The sequence below is a fragment of the Dipodomys merriami genome, unplaced genomic scaffold, assembly GCF_024711535.1.
Source record: "Dipodomys merriami isolate MVZ:Mamm:240054 unplaced genomic scaffold, mDipMer1.0.p SCAF_50, whole genome shotgun sequence".
Lineage (NCBI taxonomy): Eukaryota > Metazoa > Chordata > Mammalia > Rodentia > Heteromyidae > Dipodomys > Dipodomys merriami.
In genome coordinates this window covers 1,623,364-1,644,802 of record NW_027206069.1, presented here as the reverse complement: position 1 = coordinate 1,644,802, position 21,439 = coordinate 1,623,364, and the positions used below count along the sequence as shown (strand labels likewise).

Sequence of the window (21,439 nt, the reverse complement as noted above, 5' to 3'; positions counted from 1 at the left end):
GGGACCGGAGGCCCTGGCCGAGGCTGGAGAGCACAGGTGCGGGCCTCGGCGCCCAGTGGTCCCTGCCCTGGGGCGGTGGGTGGCGGTGGGCATGGCGCTGCATGCCAGCAGGCGGGGCCTCAGGCGGTGCGGCCGCAGGGCTTCTGGCTGGAAGTTGTCTGGGTACTGCAGGGGGCCTGGGGGGGGATGCACCACCCACCACCGGCTCTGTGGATGCGGTGACTTTGGGAGCACCCGGCACCGGGCACCCGTGTGCACCTGCAGCCCCGCCCCCCACTTTTCTGCATTGGCAGCCGGGGCTTCGCAGGAGCTGAGAGGAGGAAGGGATTTTCAAGGAGCCACTGAGGGAGGCTGGCTAGATGGCAGCTCTCCACTGCCGGGAACTAACCCTGACGGCTGGAGCTGGGAGCAGGCAGTTCATCCGGGCCAGGCATGGCCAGGCTGGGCAGGAGAGGCTGGACGGGGGCCGGGCTGCGTGCTCCACGCCTCCGCGCTGTCAGCATTCAGATCTGCAACCAGAGGCGGGGGCGGGGCTGGCAGTGCAGCCCTGCAGGAAGGGGTGCACCAGGCTGGAGGCCAGGGGCAGGTGCGGGGAAGACCCAGACCTCCCCGTCGGGTGAGGTGGGGTGAGGCAGGCAGGACAGGAATGAGGAAGTCAGGAGGTTGGGGTTCCCAGGGCTCAGGGTGGGGGCAGGGAATGTGGGCTAATCCTGACATGGAGTCCTTGTGCTGGTGGTGGAGAAACTGAGGCAGACAGCAAGTGGACTTGGAGGGTGAGAGGGACACCTCTGTCCATAGATGGGCAAGCAGCTTCTCCTGCGGGCCCCACACAGCCTCCTGGTTGGGTTCGCGGGGGGGGGGGGGGTTGGGGGGAGGGAGGGAGTGCCGTGGGCCGGATTGCACCCAGATTTCCCCCAGAGCCCCAGCCACCACTGGCCCTCACCCATCTCCTTGCCCCCGCCGAGCATCCGGCCCCACTGGAGCCCCTGGCTGGGTTCTGGGGCTGGGCTTGGGGGGCGGTGCAGAAACAGCTTTTTTTGTTTTTGCATTTTGTTTTTGTTTTCATGTCAGGCCAGAGCTTGAGCTCAGAACCTGGGGGTGCACCTGACCTTTCTTTTTGTTCAAGGCTTGCTCTCTACTACTTGAGCCACACTCTACTTCTGGCTTTTGGGTAGTTCACTGGAGATAAGAGTCTCATAGACTTTCCTGCCCAGGCTGACTTTGAACTTCATCCTCAGATCTCAGCCTCCTGAGTGGCGTAAGCCACCGGTCCTGGGCTCCGGCTTTGTAGCTTGGTTTTGACTCACACTTCCCAGCTGTGAGTGGGAGAGGCACATGATTAGCATCTCCCAGGCTTGGGGGGGGCGGTTAAGAGGGTGGGACCCCTCTCCCTCCCCCACTGCGCACCCCACAAGTCCCAGGAGGTCTTGCAGAAGCTTCGGGTGTTTCCTGGACCATCGTGTCCTCCCAGGAGACCAGGCCACAGTCTGACAAGGTCCAGCAATGCACACGGTGGCCTGGGGTCACTGGATGGGGAGGTCCCTGAGGGGGGTCTCCAGGGAGTACCCACTGCCCCGGGGGCCTCTAGAGTGTCAGAAGCACCCCGCGCGCTCGGCTGGGGCGGACACAGCAGGGCTGGGGCGGGACCACGCTGAGCTGGAGACTCGCCCCCCCCCCTGCACGTCCAGGAATTATACACGTCACACCTGGGGGTGCGAGGGGCTTAAAGAGCAGCTTCTGGAGGTGCGGGCCGTTAGTGTGTGACTCTGTGTGTGTGTGTGTGCGCGCGCGTGCATGGGGGGGTAGGGCAGGCCTGCATGTCATGTTGCACACGTGGTGTGCACGTGGGGGTAGGGCAGGTGAGTGTGTGTAAGGTATGTGTGTGTGTGTATACACTCATTTGTGAGCTTTTCCCAGCTGTTGTCAGCAGGCCCCACCCCTGCCTGAGCCGGCGGTCCCGCCCCCTCCCCAGGCTCACTGGGACATGCCAGGACCCCCGGGGCCTCGTGCTCCGCCCCTCACCCCTGCGGGCTCTCTCTTTCCCTGGGTGGCACTACCCCTGCTCTTGGTCCCTGTGTGTGTGTGTGGGGGCGCCCTGGTCCCCATCCAGCGGGGGCGTGGGGAGCCCCTGCCCTGCTGTTCCCATCCTCCACCCACCTGAGATGTGTCCGGGCCTGGGGGCGATGGCTGCCGCCACCCCAGGACTCTGTGTGGCCAGCGGGGCCAGCAGCCTCCGTGACCCCCCCTTCCTGCGTGTGCCCCTTCCTCCAGGCTCCGCTGTGCCCCCAGCCAGCAGCCTGGGTCACCCCAGTGCCCTTGCCCGGTGTGGCGGCCGGGGTCCCTCATGCCATGCCAGTGGCCGCCTGTCACCTCCGCAAGGGAGGGCGGCCTCGGGGCTTCCTTCCTTGCCTGATGACCCCAGCTCCTTCCTTCCGGCCCCAGCGCTCAGCAGGCCTGGAGGTATGGGGGACGCTTCTGTGCGGGGGGACACCTCAGTGCTGGACTGTGGCTCCTGGTACACCTGCCCAGATGGTGGCAGGGGGCTGGGGGGGGTCCCAAGGGTAGCCCCCATCTTCAAGATTCCTTCCTTTGCACACACACGCACTCACACACACACGCACTCACACTCACATGCACGCACGCACACAGGCACGCACGCACACAGCAGCCCCATGGAAGTGCAGCACACAGTAGGGCTGGCTGCCAGGCCCGCCGTCCACTGCCTAGGGGAGGACGGGACGGGCCCCCAGCGCACTGCCCTTCCCCAGCCATGCGTGTGGGGCCCCGCGGAGCTCCAGGCCTCACAGATGGAGGCCCCGCCCTTGGAGGGAGAAGTGGGGGGGGCAGGGGAGAAGGGGGGCGGTTCTGCCTGCCTCCTGGGTCCCCTGCTGGCTGGAAATTCCAGAATGGGATGGAAAGTTGGACGATGCCCAGCCCTCAATCCGCTGCTCTCCTGGGACCTGCTGCACGTGGACGCGACACTGCAAAGCCCCTGCCAGGACGCCCCTAGACTTTTCATTTTGGGTTTTTTTTGTTGTCGTTGTTTACTTTTTATGTCTTCGTTTTTTGTTTCTGGGCTTGAACTCGGGGCCTGGGTGCTGTCCCTGAGCTGCTTTTGCTCAAGGCTAGCGCTCTGCCACTTGAGCCACAGCGCCACTACCAGCGTTTTGGTGGTTAATGGGAGGGAGTCTCCTGAGCTTTCCTGCCCTGGCTGGCTTCAGCTCTCCCAGGATTGTCAGCCTGCAAGCGTACATAGGAGTGGTCACTGGAGAACCTGATTTGTTGGGAGTTGTTTGGGTTGGGGGATGGGACAATTCTCCCTAATCCCAATAAAAACTCAAATGGAGCCTGGCACTGGTGGCTGAATCCTAGCTATTCAGGAGGCTGAGATCTGAGGATCATGGTTCAAAGCCAGCCCAGGCAGGAAAGTCCGTGAGGCCCTTATCTCTAATAAACCATTAGGAAACCAGAAGTGGCGCTGTGACTCCAGTGGTAGAGCGCTAGCCTTGAGCTGAAGAGCTGAGGGACAGCGCCCAGGCCCGGAGTTCGAGCCCCATGACCAACCAAAAAAAAACCTCCAATCATGGGACCTTTGGAAGAAAAGCCAAGTTCCCGGGGTGTGCACCGGCAGAAGCCAAGTTCCCGGGGTGTGCACCAGTGGCTCTGACTCCTACTCCCTTGTTGGTCTTGTGCCAGGGATTCGAGCAGCCCACGCTGCCACTGCGGCCCTGTGTTACCTTAGCCAAGTCACTCCACCTCTCTGGGCCACGTTTGTATGTAAAATTGGGAGCATTATTCTAGAAAATTCAGTGAGCTGCTGGAGGACAGTGGGTCCCAGGAGCACTTCCTGCATGCACTGGTTATTTTCCCGCCGTCTCAGCAGACCTCTCTCCGGGCTCTGGGCAGTGTCATCCCTGCCCCAGGAGCCCTGCCAGCCACAGACAGGAGTGCCAGGGACCAGCTGTTCCCACAGCCAAGGCCTCCCTTGTGTCTTCATGCAGTCTCCTCCCACGCCAGGCCCAGGAGGAATCCCCCAGCCGCGCAGCCTGGGAGGGACTCTGCTTGGGCAAGTTCTCTGGCTGCTTCCTGGAAGTCCTGCCATTCAGGGAAGTGCCCCGGGAGGGCTGAGCTGATGCTGCCTCCAGGAAGCCCTCCTGGGCTGCACCTGGGAGCACCAGGCTCACCATGGCCAGCCACAGCCCAGCCTCCTCACACACCCATCTTCATAAAGGGCCGTGGAAGGCTCCCCGCGAGGCCCAGAGGGCCTGCCTTGGGCCTCAGCTTCCACATCTGCCAAACACACAGAGAAAGGGTCTGGGGCTATGGCCAGGGTCCCTCGTGGGAAGGGGTGCTGTCCACCCACCCAGCGTCCCCTCCGGTTCACACACTCCAGTCCCACCTTTGCAGAAGGCTGTGTCCTGAGCATGGCACCTGGCCAGCTGCCCTGGTCATTATCCCATGACCCCAGGAGGTCAGCAGAGTCCAGTCAAAGCCTGTCACAGCTGTGCACAGCCCAGAGCTGATCCCTCCCCTCCCCTCCTCTCCCCTCCCCTCCCCTGTCTCAGACCCTCAGTTTCCATACCTGTGCATAGGGTACCCAATGGCTCAGCCCAGGAGTCAGGAGTAGTCAGTCAGGAGAGGAGACCGCAAGGGTCTCCTGGGGGGGGGGGGGGGGGAGGAACTGGGGAATGGCCTGGGAATGGAAAGGAAAAGGCGGGGCTCTGGCAGTGAGAAGTGCAAGTCATCCCACAGAGGGAAGTGGGTCTGGTGACAGGAGGGGCGTGGGGAGTCCCAAGCCCTCACCTTCTCCTCCCAGGGGTCCCCCCACAGGCAGCACCCCCAGTGGACAGACTGGCAGCCCAGCCTTCTGGCACATCTGCAGCGGCCAGGCCCACCCACTCACCCTGCGTCCACGACTGTCCATCCCCCTGCCCCAGCCGGGCGCGTCCCTCCAGACACCGCAGACCCGGCGGCCGCGCTGCCCTGCGCGCTGGTGCAGGAAGCTGCCGGGCTCGGCTGTCTGCTGCGTCGCCCCACACGGAAGGGCCGGGTACTGAAAAAGACTGGGACTTTTTTTTCAATGGTAGAAAATGAGTGGAGGGCGCCTCCCGCTTCTCTGCGCACTCCAGTGTCCTTGTGTCTGACTTGAATACATCAAGCTGCGTCTCAAGCATGAGCAACATTGGAAGAGACACAATATGGCACAGTGCAGGTCCACTTCTGACTAGGACATGCCTAGACCTATCTAGACCTCAGTTTCCTCTTCTGGGAAAAGGTGGTGACAAAACAGTACCCACTTCATCTGGTGTGTGAGAAAATCACTTTCTGCTGGCCTAGCAAAGCCTGGCCCTTGTGGAGGCCAACAAAAGTCAGGGAAAAGCCCGGTGCCAATGGCTCACGCCTGTAATCCTAGCTACTCAGGAGGCTGAGGTCTGAGGATCACCATTCAAAGCCAGCCCAGGCAAGGACATCCCTGAGACGCTTATCCACAATAAACTACTCAGAAAAAGCTGGAAGTGATGTTGTGGCTCAAGTGGTAGAGTGCTAGCCTTCAGCACAAAGAGGCTCAGGGACAGCGCCCAGGCCCTGAGTTCAAGCCCCAGGACTGCTCCCTCCCCTCCCCCCCAAAAAAGCCAGGGGAAGCAAAGACATGAGCAGATGGCTGCACGCTGCACTCCCAGAATCCCTGTGCTTGTTTTAGTGGTACTGGAGTTTGAACTTGGGGCCTTTACCTGCTGGGCAGGCGACAGGTGTACCATCAAGTCACACCTCATCCTTTTCCCCTCCTGGTTATCCTGGTTACTTTGAGATGGGGTCTTGCTTTTGTCTGGGTTCTACACCCAGACCCAGCCCTCCTATTTTCCAGGTTTTGTGTGTGTGTGTGTGTGTGTGTGTGTGTGTGTGTGTGTGTGTGGTGTGTTTTGCCGTAGCTGGGGTGACAGACGTGCTCCACCATACCCAGCTTCTTCCACTGAGATGAAGTTTGGTGAACTTTCATGCTAGCCTGCCCTAGAACCTCAGTCCTCTAGGTCTCAGTCTCCTGTCTGGTTGTAATGACAGGTTGGAAGGGGTCTTACACACTTTTCTGTGTGGGCTGGCCTTGAGCCACAGTCCTCCTGATCTTGGACTCCCCTGAGGTACAGTTAACCACTGTAGCTGTCTGTACTATTGCTATTCACAACAGCCCAAAGCAGGAAGCAATACCAGAGCCCACAGAAGAAGAAATAAATAAACAACTTGTCTGTGCATACAGGAGAATATAACTCAGACTTAAGCAGGAATCTCAGACCGATGCTACAAGATGGCAAAACCTTGAAGAGACTGCACTAAAGCAAGCCAGTCACAAGGACAATCACCGTATCACTCCACCCACAGCTGACTGGGGGTGGCCAGGAACTGGGGGGAAAGGAATGGGGTGTTCCTGAATAATGGGATAGAGTTTCAGTTTTGCAAGGGGCAGAAAGTTTCATGGGTGGCTGGTGGTAATGGTTGGTGGGTGCTGATGAACAATTCAGATGTACTTAATGCTTCTGACTAGTGCACTTCAAGTGGGAAGTTTCATGTCAAATACGTCTTTACCACAATTAAAACACAGGTGGTACACACCTGTAATTCCAGCACTTGGGCAGTGAAAGGAAGATCTCAAGTGTAAGGCCAGGCTAGACTATAGAGCAATACCCAGTCTCAAACAAACAAACAAAAGCCCCAAACATTAACTTGGTAGTCATCCATGCCCTTGTGTCCTGGGCCTCTCCCAAGCCCTGGTTGCGTGCAAGTAGACTGTGGCTGGTGGCCAGCTGCTGGCCTCCAGGACTTCTGGGCTGGGCGGGTGGGCTGTGTCCAGCCCGCTGCCCCCTCAGGCCCTGGAGCTGGGGGAGGGATGAGCAGCTCCTGTGAGTGGCTCCAGATGTTCGCCTTCTGCGGGGTGGGGGGAAGGAGAAGGCAGGGGAGGAGGAGAGGGAAGGGAAGGAAGCCTCCCAGGAACTGCTGAGGGGTGCCATGGCTCCAGCCCTGCTGCCCGCACTATGGCCGCCTGGGCCTCCACAGCGCCCCATCTTCAGGTTCCTCTGGGGCTGGAGATTTCACAGGGACCTTTGACCCTGATGCCCGCTCTCAAAGAAGGGAAGTGCAGCCAGCTCTGACCCTGTGTCCCCGGGGACTGGCTGTGGCCGGCGCCTGCCCAACCCCCTCATGATGCTGTTCTGCACACAGGTGGGGTCTCGAGGGCCCACGTGCACACACGTGAGCAGAAACACATGCCTGCCTGCACATTTGCACACACATGAACCTCACACAGGTACGTAGACACATGTGAGCACACGCACACACAAGCTGCAGAGCTCTTCAGGAATTTCCCAATTTGGCCCTGGGGTGTGTGTGTGTTTGTGTGTATGTGTGTCTGTCTCTGTGTGTGTATCTCTGTGTGTGTGTGTATCTGTATGTGTGTCTGTGTGTATGTCTCTGTATGTCTCTGTATGTGTATCTGTGTGTGTGTCTGTGTGTGTCTATGTGTCTGTGTGTGTGTATCTGTATGTGTCTCTCTGTCTCTGTGTGTGTCTGTGTGTATATGTGTATCTGTATGTGTCTGTGACTCTCTGTATGTCTCTGTATGTGTATCTATGTGTGTGTCTGTGTATCTGTATCTGTCTCTGTGTGTCTCTCTGTGTGTTATCTGTATGTGTTATCTGTATGTCTGTCTGTGTGTGTCTATGTGTGTGTGTGAAATGGAGACCCGGCTGGTTGCACAATCGGCCTCAGCCCCAGCGGAGGAGGCTGCGGCCAGGCCTGCCCTCCCCACCCAGGCCGCGCCCCGCACCCCGACCAGGGCCGGGCTGCGCATGTCCCTGACCTGAGCGGCCGGAGGGGCAGCCGGAAGCGGGGGTCTTCAGGGCCCCAGGGCAGGCCCGGACCCGAGGAAGAGGAAGCCCCGGCCCGTCCGGCGGAGCCCAGGCTGGGGGAGCGGAAATTCCTGGTGACCGACCCCCCCTCCCCCGCGGGTTCCCAGCTGGTAGGGGAGGGGCCGGGGGAGGGGTGCGGAGGGGGAGGGGGGTCGACGCCGCCAGGCCCAGCCCGCAGGCCCTGCGCAGAGGGGGAGGGTCCCGGGCTGCGTGCGGCCACCCCACCGCACCGCGCCCGACTGGCCCTGCAGGAGCCCGCCCGCCCCACGGGCCGGTGCGGCCGCCGCTGTGCCCCAGGCGCACCCCGGGCCCTGGGCCGGCGAGGGCGGGGGCTCCCCGAGGGCGGGGACGGGCTCCCCGAGGTCAGGGGGGCTCCCTGGGCGGGGGGGGGGGGCTCCCCGAGGTCAGGGGGGCTCCCCGAGGTCAGGGGGGCTCCCTGGGCGGGGGCGGGCTCCCCGAGGTCAGGGGGGCTCCCCGAGGTCAGGGGGCTCCCCGAGGGCGGGGGCGGGCGGGCTCCCCGAGGTCAGGGGGGCTCCCCGAGGGCGGGGGCGGGCTCCCCGAGGTCAGGGGGCTCCCCGAGGGCGGGGGCAGGCTCCCCGAGGTCAGGGGGGCTCCCCGAGGGCGGGGGCGGGCTCCCCGAGGTCAGGGGGGCTCCCTGGGCAGGGGCGGGCTCCCCGAGGTCAGGGGGGCTCCCTGGGCAGGGGCGGGCTCCCCGAGGTCAGGGGGGCTCCCCGAGGGCGGGGGCGGGCTCCCCGAGGGCGGGGGGGGCTCCCTGGGCGGGGGCGGACTCCCCGAGGTCAGGGGGGCTCCCCGAGGTCAGGGGGGCTCCCCGAGGGCGGGGGCGGGCTCCCCGAGGTCAGGGGGGCTCCCTGGGCAGGGGCGGGCTCCCCGAGGTCAGGGGGGCTCCCCGAGGGCGGGGGCGGGCTCCCCGAGGTCAGGGGGGCTCCCCGAGGGCGGGGGCGGGCGGGCTCCCCGGCCCCGGCTGTGTGACGCGGCCGTGGCCTTGGCAGCCGGTCGGGGCCCGGTGTGGACAATGGCCGGCCGGCGGGGGGACGGCGCCCCGCCCGGGCCGTCGGGCTCCGCCCGCGGGTTTTCCGCGCTGACCGCGGCGGGCGGGCGGGGCGTTCGGGGCGCGGGGGGCGGGGCCTGCGGCTATTTCAGGCCGGGCCCAGCGGGCCCCGGGCAGCGGCGTCCGACCGGACACGGTGAGTGACCTGGGGCCGCCGCGCGGCCGCCTGCGTCCGGGCCGCTTCCCGCGGAGCGGCCTGGGGCGCCTGACGGCCGACGGCACGGGCAGGACGGAGGGACCGACGGGACGGGACGGGACCCTCCGAGGGGCCTGGCCCCGGCCGCCCCGTCCGTGCCGGTGCTCTGCGCGCGAAGGGCGGCTCGGGCTCCAGCCCGGGAAGGGAGGGGCGGGACCGGGCCGGGGTCGTCGTCCGGGGCCCGGATGTGCCACCCCTGCCACCGGGACCGGAGGACAGGCCCAGGGACCGGTGAGGCCGGGAAAGGAGGCGGGGCCTGGGGCCGAGTGTGTGTGCACGCGTGTGCGCGTCCCCAGCAGCCCCCTGCGGCCCCGCAGCGCCACGCCGCGGGTCGGGCCGGCCTCGGGCTTCGGGCCGCTCTGCCGCCCGGGCTGCGCGCCGCGGCTCCGGCCGGGAAGCGCCTGGCTTTCCCAGGCCCGCCTGGTGGCCGTCCTTGCCGCTGTCCTGAGCAGTACTGAGAGATGGGGGTCTCCTCCACATTTTACAGAGGGGAAACTGAGGCCCATGAAGGAAGGGGGCAGTCTAGTCCAGTCCACACGCTGGCGCGAGGGGAGAGGTGCAGAGCGGGACAGGCACGTGTGCACCCCGAAGCCGCGCAGTACCAGGAGGTGTGAGAGCTGGGGAGGGACAGGGGGCAGCGGCGCTGGCCACCCCTGCCAGCCCAGGAGGACAGAGGGACAGGGCACCGGGGATGGGGCAGGCAGCTCCCCTGCCAGACCAGCTCCCATAGACGCTTGCGGGGATGGGATGGGATGGGATGGGATGGGATGGGATGGGATGGGATGGGGGTGGCGGGTGGAATTCTGTGGCCCTTGGCTCTGCCTTCCTGGTCCGGGGGTGGAATTCTCAGCCTGAATGAGGCTGGGAGGCAGCTGAGATCCGGGAGTGCAGGGCTCCGTGCCGGACTCGGAGGTTGTTGGGGGAGGAACCCTATCTTCCCCTGTCCAAACCCCAGGGTGTGGGACAGGCTGCTTAGAGACTGCGCCAGGCAGCTGCGCCACCGGAAGCAAAAGGGGCTGTGGGGAGAAGGCCTAAGCCGAGCCCTGTGCGGCCCCGTTCTGTAGACCTCTACATCACCGCCCGTTCCTCCTTCCCAGCGAGCCCCTGCCTGCCTCGCGGTCGCAAGTCATCTTGATAAACAGGAGATTCCGCTTGTGTGTTTATTCTCCAGAGAGGTTCGGGCAGGTGGCACCATGGCTACAGGTTACGCCAGTTACCAGCAGGTCAGGCAGGGGCCCGTGGCGACGGGTCGTGCCAGTTACCAGCAGGTCAGGTTCGGCTATGCTCCCCTCTGTCGGCCCTGCCTCTCTGGATGGGGTGACAAGAAAAGCTAGCCATAGGAGCCCCATTTCCTGACTTCCAAGAGCCGGCTGCGGAACACAGGGATATTTGAAGTGAAATGACACCCTTTCCGCTTGGGAGGGAAGAGATGGGATGGGCACCCAGGAAGGGTGTAGAAACCCGGAGCGCTTGTGAAGATGACGTCACCGGGTTTGGGAGCAGGGCAGGGTAGGGTGGGAGGCGGGAAGCCTGGGTTCCAAACACTGACACTGGGTGACCACACGCAGCGCCCAGACTTGCTGAGCCCTATGTCACCGTGAGAGGCTCTCTGAGGGGGAGCCCGGAGAGGCTCCCCCTGTCTGCCTCACTGTCTGAGGGGATCTATCCCTTCTTTGGCAGACTGGGGTTTAGTTTTAGGGCCCAGCACTTGGAGCCCTATGTTTTCTGCTGACCTGACCTCTGAGACCAGCATGGGGTCAGGCTCTGCTCTCTCTGTAGCCCCAGTAAGAGCAGCTGTGTTTCTGTTCATGGCAACTTTCATGATCCGAAAGCCAAGTAAGAACTGCAGGCAGGCTCTGTGCTGGGCTGGGCTGGGCAGGACGTGTGGGTGCTGGCTGGAGGTCTGTGGACACATGGCCGGGCTCTATCTTTCTGAGCCTCTGTTCTAGCTCTGTCCAAAGAGACAGCAGCATGAACTCTGCCTCTTCCCCAGAGCCTGGAGGGATGAGGGAGAAGAACAGAGAAGGCCCCTCCTGTGCAGGGAAGCTTGGGGTTCCCAGCCTCTTCCCTGCCGCATGTGAACTTCTGTGAGGGGCCATGGAACATGGGAAGAGGAGGTGCTCGTGTGGGGCGTCTGTGGCCAGGGAGGGGGTGCGGTGCTGGGTTCTCATCCGGCCACAGAAATGGCCTGGGGCCCTGGTAGTTGTACAGGTGAAATCAGATCAAGCGCTCAGTGCTGCCACCCAGCTATGCCCTGGGGCCGGGAGTCTGTTCCGCTGTGTCTATCGCTGATCTTCTTCATTCCACACCCAAACCTGCAGGTCTGAGCCTGGGTGATGCTGAAGATGATGACCTTCTTCCAGGGCCTTGTGCCAGAGACCCTCGGCACCCCTGGAGACCGCGCCAAACCACAGTCTTCGTCGGAGTCCGAGGCCTCCATGTCAGAGGCGTCCTCGGAGGATCTGACCCCGGCCCCGGAGGCCGGGGCGGCCCCCGACGGGGAGGCGGAAGGGGCTGCCAAGAAGAAGTCAAAAGGACTGGCCAACATGTTCAGCGTCTTCACCAAGGGGAGGAAGAAGAAGAAGAGGGAGGAGAGTCAGCCTAGCCCCGCAGAGCCGGAGAACGAGCCCAAGCCAGAGCCAGCGCTGGACGGCCCACTGCCCACAGGTAGCCGGGGTCCGCAAGTGGGCGGGGCCTTCGGGGGCGGGGCCCGCGGGTGGGCGGGGCCTTCGGGGCGGGCCCGCGGGTGGGCGGGGCCGGCGGGGCCCACAGGCGGGCGGGGCCTTCGGGGGCGGGGTCTGCATGTGGGCGGAGCCTTCGGGGCGGGGCCGCGGGTGGGCGGGGCCGGAGAGTCGCGGGGTGGGGGCCCCGGGGGCCGCTGCCCGGGCCGCGGTTCTGTCGGGGTAGCTCCCGTCCGTGCCCGGGCGGGGCGGGGAGGGAAAGCGGCCGTTCGCGCAGGACGGTGTGGGCCGAGGGGCCGGCGCTCGTGCCCCGCGGCGGGGCCGGGGCGCGGGTTCCTGACGCGGGTCTCTGGCGCAGTGGAGGAGCTGAAGGAGGCGCTGGAGAGCGGGCGGCTGGAGGCGGCGCGGCCGCTGCTGGCGCTGGAGCGGGAGCTGGAGGCGGCGGCGGCGGCGGGCGCGAGCGAGACGGAGCTGGTGCTGCGGCAGAGCAAGGTGGAGGCGCTGTACGCGCTGCTGCGGCCGCAGGTGCTGGGCGTGCTGCGGCGGCCCCTGGAGGCGGCGCCGGGCCGGCTGCGCCAGGCGCTGGCCGTGCTGCAGGAGCAGGAGCGCGAGGACCGGCGCGCGGCGGCGGCGGGGCCCGGGGCGGCGGCGCTGGCGCCCGCGCGGCCGCGGCGCTGGCTGCAGCTGTGGCGCGGCGCGGTGGCCGAGGCGGCGGCCGAGCGCATGGCGCGGCCGGCCGCGGGCGCCGCGGGCCGCTCGGAGGCCGAGAGCGCTTTCCTGCGCATGGGCCGCACCATGAAGGAGGACCTGGGCGCCGTGGTGGAGCGGCTCAAGCCGCTCTTCCCCGCCGAGTTCGACGTGGTGGCCACCTACGCCCGCAGCTACCACCAGCTCTTCGCGGCGCACGCGGGCGCCCTGGCGCAGTTCGAGCTGTGCGAGCGCGACACCTACCTGCTGCTGCTCTGGGCGCAGAACCTGTACCCCAAGTGAGGGCGGCGCCGGCGGGGTGCTGGGGGCGGGCGGGGGGCATCGAGCGCACAGCCGAGGGCGCCTCAGGACTGGACTCAAAGGAGCCAGGCCTGGGCAGGAGGACAGAGTCCAGGACAGAAGAGGGAGGAAGCCCGGGAGAGGGTGTGGCACACCAGGGGCTCTGAGAGGAGGCCAGGCCTGAGGTGTGTGTGTGTGTGTGCGCGCGTGTGCGTCCCACCCTCGCCAGACGCTCGACTAAATGGATGGGCAGGCAGGGCGCGCTGGGCTTCACTGTGGGACAGGAGCAGCTTCGGGGCATGGGATGCCATGCCTGGGGCTGCTGTCAGGGCATCCGCCAGTAACAGGACAGGCAGGGGTTGCCAGGAGTCAGCCGGGGTTGAGTGGGGTCAGCCGGGGTTAAGAGGGGTCAGGCGTCTTCTTGGGACAGGCCTGCTGTGCAGGGTCACCTGTGGTGAGCGCCATGCAGGGCCTGCGTGCCAACAGCAGGAGCTCCTCCGCAGAGAGCCTCTGTGGCAGGAGAGGCAGCTGGTACCCAGCGGCTTTTGCCCCATCCTCTGATTGGCTCCAATTCCATTCATTCAAGCTTGGGGGGAGGGGCTTGAGTTGCAGGTGGAACTGTCCAGGTCATGTAGGTGCTCAGCCCCTGCTATCCGCCACCCTGACCTAAGTCTCAAGTGGAAGGAAGGAAGGAAGGGGGAAGTGACAGGGGCAGTGTCTGCGGGTCTTCGGGACCTTCTGGTGGCCATGGGCTCTGCTGGTGGGGAGGGCCAGGCTCTGGTAGAAGAGCCAGGGAAAGGGTGCTGTGGGGTAGGGGTAGGTGAGGGGCCAGCAGGGCAAACGGAAACAGGCACAGGGCCTGGAGCTGCCAGATCCTTATCCAGATCCTTGTCCAGTTCCTGCCGGCTTCTGACTCACCCGGAAATGCTGGGGCCAGCCTGGCCCTGCCATGTGTGGGCTGGGCTCAGCCCCAGTGACAGAGCCAAGAGGGACACTAAGCCAGCCAGGGCACCAGGTGTAAGGAGACATTATTGGGGTCCATGTGGCCCAAAGTGTGGGCAGTAGAGGGGCCACTTCACAGAGCCTGGGTGAGGGGTACGGAGAGGCCGTTCTGAAACCTCCGGGAAGACAAAGAACCTTTAGGATGCCAGGACTGGGCAGGTCTCCTGGGAGGCCCGGCACCCGGTGGAAGTACCACAGTGCTCCGGGAGGGGGCCAGTCGCTCCCCGGCAGTCTTTCCCGGGGCCTCCCCCTCAGTGTCCGCTCTGGGGAGCAGTGGGCTGGGCTTGGGGGTCAGGAGTTGGGCTTTGTCCTTGTGAGCAGTCTTTGTGGGATCAGTCTGGAAAGGAGGCTGTGGGTGATGGGGGTACAGTTGGTGGAGGCTGGCAGCAGGGAGGCCAAGAGAGGGGTCCCGCAGAGGGCCAGGTGTGGGGGGGAGGGCTGGTAGGACACAGGCCAGGGCAGCCTCTAGATGGATGGATTTGGGGGGTCTTTCAGAGCAGGTGTGGAGGGTAGAGTGAGAAAGGATGCACTGATCACGAGTTTTGGGCCTTAAATCCAGCCCGTAGCTGAGGGCCCGTCCTTGGACACGGGAGCAGGGAGGGGGGAGGGTAAGAGTGGGGGGGGTCTGCGTCTCCTGCTGAGACACAGCCCTCCCGTCAGCCCTGTACCCCCCCCCGACTTCTTTCCCACAGTGAAATCCTCAACAGCCCCAAGCTGGCGGGGGAGCTGCAAGGCGTGGGTCTGGGGGGCCTCCTAAGCACCCAGCAGATCAGACTGCTGGAGAACACTTTCCTGTCCAATGAGGTGGTGAGTGCCGCGCTGGGGGCAGGGCTGGGGAGGGCCGGCCCAGCAGGGAGCACGCCAGGTACTTCCAGGTGAGCAGGGCGGCAGGCCTGTGGCATGATGACTGCCCTTCCCCCTCCAGGCCAACTTGAGAGAGCTGATGACCCGAGCCTTGAACCTGGAGTCCCAGCGCTGGGCCCAAGATGTGGCCCCCCAGAGGCTGGACGGCCACTGCCACAGCGAGCTGGCCATAGATATCATGCAGGTACTGTGAACTGCCCACTCAGGCGCAGGGTACGCAGGGATGGCTGTGCATGCCCAGGCGGAGCCTGTGTCCACTCACGCCCCAGGGAGCACTCCCTCCTTGCCAGGCCAAAGCCCAGGCCGGCGCCTGCTTGACTCCCCCTCTCCCCCCACAGATCATCTCCCAAGGTCAGACCAAGGCTGGGTCCATCACCCCCGCCCTGGCCACGCAGATATCCCACATGCTGCTGGTGGAGCTGCTTGGGCTCCTGAGGAGGTGCGTGTGTCCGTGGGGCTCAGGGGGCTCCTGAGGAGGTGCGTGTGTCCGTGGGGCTCAGGGGGCTCCTGAGGAGGTGCGTGTGTCCGTGGGGCTCAGGGGGCTCCTGAGGAGGTGCGTGTGTCCGTGGGGCACAGGGGGCTCCTAAGGAGGTACGCGTGTCTGTGGGGCACAGGAGGGGCTCTGAAGGGGGCGTCTGCACAGGCTCAGGAGGGCCCTGCGGGACCTCTGTACTCGTGGTTCTCCCTGAGTCTTAGGCAGGGTGGGGATTCCAGTAACATCAGCCCTGACCTTCGCTGCCATTCAGAGCCACCAGTCCCCGGCCCCTCCCCGCTGCTCCTGTCCCAGGGTGTGGTGGCCTCCCACGATGGGAGTGAGCACGAGGCCTCGGCCTCCACCCCACCCCATCCACAAAACTCTGCACCGAGGAGCAGTCTGCTTCAGAGAGGATGTCCCCTGGGGACTGGAGCCCTGCCACCTCCCTTTCCAACCCAGCATTAACTCGATTGTTCCCAGCTCTGAAGCCACCTACAGCACTTCCTGAAGAGATGGGAGGGGGGACCCCAGAGTTGGACAGCACCTTCCTTAGAGGCCTTAGCGTGTGCGGCCAGTGGCGTGGTCTCTAGGGGCCTTCCCCAGGCCACGGAGAGACAAGCAGATGGAGCACCCGGAGGCCCCGTGCGTGCGTGTCAAGTGTCCCTTCTGGTTTTGCAGCTACCAGTGCGCCTTTGATGAGTTTTTGGAGCGAGGCAGACAGCTGAGACACTACAGGGCCAATGTCATGGCCAACATCAACAACTGCCTGTCTTTCCGGTGAGGGGCTGGGGGGCTGCCTGGGGGAGACGGGGAGGGAGGCAGGAAGAGGCTTTCGCAAAGACACGAAATTAAAGTGAGCAGGATCTGCCCCGGAGTGGTCTGTACCGCCTGGAGGAGCCCGCGTGCGCCAGGCATCTGCGGGTTACTTACAGCGAGGCCGGGGTGGCGCGCCGGCCATGGGCGCTGCTGCGGGCATGTGCTTGTGTAGGGCAGGTGCCGGAGCACTGGCCTTGATCCCACAGGGAATGGGGGATCCTTGCGGGCAGGAAGGTTACACCGGCTCGCTGATGGAGGTCAGAGGCCGGGCAGGCTGCTCTGACCTCCCTGTCCCCACTGCACAGGACGTCCATGGAATCCATGGAGCAGAACCAGCAGATATCACAGAATCTCCTAGGCCACCTGCTGACCCCCCTAACTGAGCTCAAGGCTCGTGGCTTCCACACCCTGCTCCAGAGCCTGTTCATGGACCTGAAGGTAGCGGAGCCTCTCACCCTCAGCTTGGCACAAGAGGGAGGCCCAGGCGGGGGAGGCCCAGGAGCCATGCCCCCCTGGAGGGGCTCAGGAATGGCAGAAGCCCCTAGGTGGCCAGAGCTGCCCTGGCCCTGTGGGAGGCACTGGTGGTCAGGCGCGGTGGTGCTGGGGCGCGTGGTCAGCGTGGGTGAGCCGGGGCGCGTGGGCAGTGGTCTCCAGAGTGCTCTTTACCGCACCCTCCACCCACTCTTGTGGCTCGCTTGGCCTGGAGAGGTCTCAGTGCCCCGTCCCCACCCGGTCCCAGCCCCCGCCCACTCCCCTCGGTGCTCAGGGCCTTTGGCTGCTGGCTGTGTGTCCTGGGAGCCAAGAACTCTGCAGAGAGGAGTCCCGGGGTCCAAAGAAAGGCAGAGGCAGGGTTTCCTGCCAGTGTCCGAGACAGGAGGCCAGGGCCAGTCAGGGATATTAAAGGCCCAAGCAGTGACCGCGCGTGACATTCTCCGGGCTTCGTGCCCAGTCAGGCGCAAGGCCTTGTTTATGTAGGAATTTATTTGTTTAAGGGGGAGGCGGTGGGAAAGGCCCGAGGCCTGTGGACAGGCTGCCGCGGCCGCCAGGCCCCACGGCCCTGTGACCTTGGAGAAGAGTGCACAGACCCTGCTTCCACTTCCTGTCTGTGAGCCGGGACTTGGGCTCCATCCGGCTTCTGGGGGAGTCCTAAGCCCGCAGGCGCATGTGTGTGTGAGGCACATGTGAGGTGTCTGCGCTTCCTGACCCGCCCGTCCTGCCTCAGCCGCTCTTTAAGAGGTTCACGCAGACCCGCTGGGCGGCAGCTGCAGAGACCCTGGATGAGATCCTGGCCCTGGTGTCCCAGAGGCTGCCCGAGTTCTTGGAGCTGCACACCTGTTTCCGGGAGGTGAGGGGACTGGAGGGTGGGCCTGTGGGTGGCAGCGGCGCGGATACTGGTGCTGACACGGGGCCGCCCCGCCCGTCCCTGCCTCTGCACCTGGCTGCCACCGCCGAGGTGACTCCGGACTCCCGGGCACGGGCATCGAGAGCGGACGGCTCACCCCACCCCTGCTCCCCCACCCAGGAGCTCATGGAGGCCGTGCACTTAAACCTGGTGAAGGAATACATCATCCGCCTCAGCAAGCGGCGCCTGGTCCTCAAGACCGCAGAGCAGCAGCAGCAGCTGGCCAGACACATCCTGGCCAATGCCAACGCCATCCAGCATTTCTGCACGCACAATGTGAGCCCACCCAGCCCCCGGGGGCCCTTGGGATGGTTTGCTGCTGCTGCTCGCCAAGCCCCTGGCCCCTCCAGACCTCCCTGAGCCCCCCTCCCCTCCCCCCGAGTGTCCCCGGGAGCAGAGGCAGCCCTTCTCAACCAGCCCCATGCCTACAGGGGTCCCCCGCAACCTGGCTACACCCCGCCCTCCCCTCTCTTGCTGAGATCATCCGACTGCAGGACCCCAGTGCCATCAAGATCGAGGTGGCCACCTACGCCACCTGCTACCCTGACTTCAGGTGAGGAGGACTTGGCGCGGCCCTTCCCAGCCCCGCCGGAGCTGACGTCGGCCCCTCAAGGCCTGACTGGTTCAGCTGCCAGTACCTCCTAGGGCGGCTGATGCGTGCTGGGTGCCGACCACGTGCCAGGCACTGTGTCAAGATCTTAGCCAGGAATCCATGCCCCTGGCCCCCACTACAGCTCTGCAAGGGTGGCACTGCTCATCCACTCTACAGCGGAAGCCTGAAAGGATGCGTCCCGGAGGACGCAGCTAGAGGAGAGCTGAGTGTGCCGTACACAGATCAGAGTGCTTGCACAGACTAGAGAGGCCGTGGTCTACCTTTCAGCTTATGGGTTTTTTTGAGACTGGACCTGTGTCCTGGGCCCTGGGCCTTCTGTGGAGGTTCTGATGAGTTGTTTTTCCTTGAGCCAGGTCCTCTGAGGTAGTAGGAGAAGGATGAATGGACATCAACTGGGGTGGACCTCCTCCATGCCTGTCCATTCATCCATTCACCCACACAGGCACCCACACTGTCTACTCAACTACCTACCCATCATTCGTCATCCACCTATCCATCCATCCATCCTCCTATCCACCCATCATCCATCCATCCACCTATCCATACATCCAACCATCAATCCATCTACCCATCATCCACCCATCATCCATCCATCCAACTATCCACCCATCATCCATTTACCCATCATCCACCCATTCTCCATCCATCCACCTATCTATCCACCCATCACCCACCCATCATCTGTCCAGCCATCATCCATCCATCCTCCATCTATCCATCTATTCACATACCCATTTATCCTATTCATCCATCTATGCATCCATCATCTATCCAGCCATCCACCATCATCCAAAATCTATCCAGCCATCCACCATCATCCATCCATCCTCCATCTATCAATCTGTCCCCATACCCACTTACCTATTCATCAACCATCCATCCATCCATCCATCCATCCATCCATCCATTCATCCATCCATCCATCGTATCCATGCTTCTGTCTATCCATTTGTTCACTGGTCTACTTTTCCATACATCTACCCACCTACCTGTTCATCCCTCTACTCATCCCATCAACAACTAGTATCTCCTAGATCCCTGACTCTGTTCTAGGCCCTTGGGTACAGTGAAATACAAGACCAGGCCTCAGTCTTCCCTGGCATAGCCTATAGTCTGTTGAGGACCAGAGGTAAGGAGAAGGAATAAAGACAGTTTCAAGTTGGAGAGTTTAACCCAGATCTTGAAAAGCTGGAGTTTTTGACTTGAAAGATGGAAAAGCCTTTGGGGAGAGGTGAGACCTAAAGGGTGGGAAGTAGCTGATCACTTTGAGGGCATGAGGAGGAAGGTTCTGGAAGAACAGCGTGCTGGTCTCAGTGCAGTGGATGAGGGGTCCCTCGGGCAGGGGTCCTGGGGTGGGTCTGGAGCCTGGAGAGCTGGGAACACTGTGAGAGAGGGGCGTGGCTGACACTTGGCTGACAGAGCACTCTGCTTGCCAGCAAAGACCACCTGAGCGCCATCCTGGCCATCAAGGGGAACCTGTCCAGCAGCGACGTCAGGAGCATCCGGAACATTCTAGACATCAGCACAGGGGTGCAGGAGTCCTCCAGGTCCCTGTTTTCACTTATAAATGTTGGTTAGCGTTTGCTGCGGTCTGACCTGCTTGTGAGGGACAGCGAGCATCGGGCACTGCCCCACCGGCTCCTCCGCTCTGCCCCGCCCCTTCTGCCAGCCAGGCACTGGACTAGAACCCTGGCGGCTGGAAGTGGACAGACTCCAGTCTGCTGAGGGAAGCTGCAGATGGTGGCTGATGGTCTGTGCCCAAAAAGAAGGGCGCCGGGCAAGGAGGGCCCGGCTTCTCCAGTCTGTGTCCTAACCATGCGAGCAGCCCCTCCAGCTCTCCCGGGCCGGGGGCCGAGCCTCCTCCCTCCCAGCCACCACGAACTGGGCAGCAAGTCTAGACCTGAAGACTGAACCGGAATGGAGTGGAAACGGTGGACCCTTCACTGGGGTCCTGTGGTGAGCGGGGGCAGACTCAGCGTCAGAGCCCACTTCTGGATTGTGCTGTGGTCCTGACAGGGCCATCTGTCTGTCTAGGCTCCTGCCTAGACTCTCTGCACTCTTCGAGGACTCTGGAGAGTGGACACAGGAGGCCTGAGCATCTACCGCAGCTGGGCGCAGCCGCTAGGGCGTCTCCGGGACTGAGGCCGGGCCGGGCGGGGCGAGCTCTGTGCTCCTTCCCTGTTGCTGCTGTAGCACGTCTCCGCGTCACCACCACACTTGATTTTCTGTGGGTCAGAATCCAGACCGAGCATCAGAAGGAGGGAGGAGGCAGGATTTGGGGAGGCTCTCGCTTCCGGGCCTGCGGCGCCACGTGGCATCTGTCCTCTCCCACTCCAAAACCGAAGGGCCCCGTCGAGAACCTTCACCCGTCTCTGCTTTAAGGTCAGCTGTAAGCGACCTCAGTTCCCATCTTCTGTGTCACTAACAGTCACGCCGTCTAGAATTGGCACGAGACCATCGTGGGGCAGCCGTTCTGCTTGTCCCCTGCCCACCCCCCCCCCCCCCCGGCACCTTCCACTCCAGCAAAGTCCAGTCTTCCTGGCAGGCCTCTACCACCCCATGGGCCAGGCCTGACCCAGCCTCTACCACCCCATGGGCCAGGCCTGACCCAGCCTCTACCACCCCATGGGCCAGGCCTGACCCAGCCTCTACCACCCCACAGGCAGGCCTGACCCAGCCTCTACCACCCCACAGGCAGGCCTGACCCGGTCTCTACCCCCCACAGGCAGGCCTGACCCAGCCTCTACCACCCCACAGGCAGGCCTGACCCGGTCTCTACCCCCCACAGGCAGGCCTGACCCGGTCTCTACCCCCCACGGGCCAGGCCTGACCCGGCCTCCATGGCCTCTCTAGTGCCCAGCGGTGGGTGAGAGCCGGCTCTCTGCATCTATCCCCCTTCCCAGGTACTGTTTTAGAACACTGTGGGTGCACAAAGGTGTTTGTAGGAGTTCGCTCGTTTGATATTAATATTATTTTTATAGTACTGCTTTTGTACATGTGTACTACGCTCAGCGCCGTACAGTTTGGTATAAACATGGCTTTAAGAGTGGCTTTGAGTGGTCTGTTTTGGGAGCTGCAAACCTGTGGTGGGATGAGGAGTGTCTCTGGGGGCTTTCCCAGTCTGGGGTCTGGGCTCTCTGGCGCCCCCTGTACTCCAGTCAGGAGAATGCCGGCCACTTCACTGCGAGCTGAGCCGTGGCGTGTCGGGCCAGCGTGGTGGGTGCCGCTGGGACGCTCGGATGAGGGCTGCAGGGGTGGGGACTGGACTCCACCGTTCTAACTCCGTGCTTGGGCCCGGCGTGGACTCACAGTCGTAGAACTGACCGTGAAAACGGCCGCAGTGAACGGGAGCTCCCAGTGTGGTGGGGGGAGGGGGCAGGGGAGACCTCTGCACGCGAGTTCTGGCCTAGAATTAGGGGACAGAGCAAAGATCCTG

The 21,439-nt window shown here is 63.6% G+C and overlaps 1 protein-coding gene across 4 annotated transcripts; it reads left to right on the top strand.

The window, feature by feature from the left end:
- The first annotated feature begins 7,887 nt into the window (after positions 1–7,887).
- On the top strand, positions 7,888–21,052 carry Tnfaip2 (TNF alpha induced protein 2). 4 transcript variants are annotated; one of them, XM_069997509.1, is made up of 12 exons: positions 7,888–7,972; positions 11,485–11,830; positions 12,203–12,830; positions 14,526–14,640; positions 14,759–14,881; positions 15,036–15,136; positions 15,851–15,949; positions 16,294–16,426; positions 17,211–17,333; positions 17,511–17,666; positions 17,822–17,943; positions 19,440–21,052. In XM_069997509.1, the coding sequence occupies exons 2-12, from the start codon at positions 11,500–11,502 to the stop codon at positions 19,579–19,581; spliced, it is 2,073 nt and encodes a 690-aa protein (XP_069853610.1). In that variant the 5' UTR covers positions 7,888–7,972; positions 11,485–11,499; the 3' UTR covers positions 19,582–21,052. The 4 variants fall into 4 exon arrangements, with proteins under 4 accessions (XP_069853610.1, XP_069853609.1, XP_069853612.1 ...); XM_069997508.1 differs by lacking the exon at positions 7,888–7,972 and adding an exon at positions 9,026–9,103; XM_069997511.1 differs by lacking the exon at positions 7,888–7,972 and adding an exon at positions 9,347–9,394.
- The last annotated feature ends 387 nt before the right edge of the window (positions 21,053–21,439 follow it).

Bases quoted from the DNA above. Each gene is read 5' to 3' on its own strand.
- Tnfaip2 (XM_069997509.1), top strand. From the start codon at position 11,500: ATGCTGAAGATGATGACCTTCTTCCAGGGCCTTGTGCCAGAGACCCTC. The intron at 17,334-17,510 runs GTGAGGGGACTG...TCCCCCACCCAG, and splicing joins TGCACACCTGTTTCCGGGAG to GAGCTCATGGAGGCCGTGCA. The intron at 17,944-19,439 runs GTGAGGAGGACT...TCTGCTTGCCAG, and splicing joins ACCTGCTACCCTGACTTCAG to CAAAGACCACCTGAGCGCCA.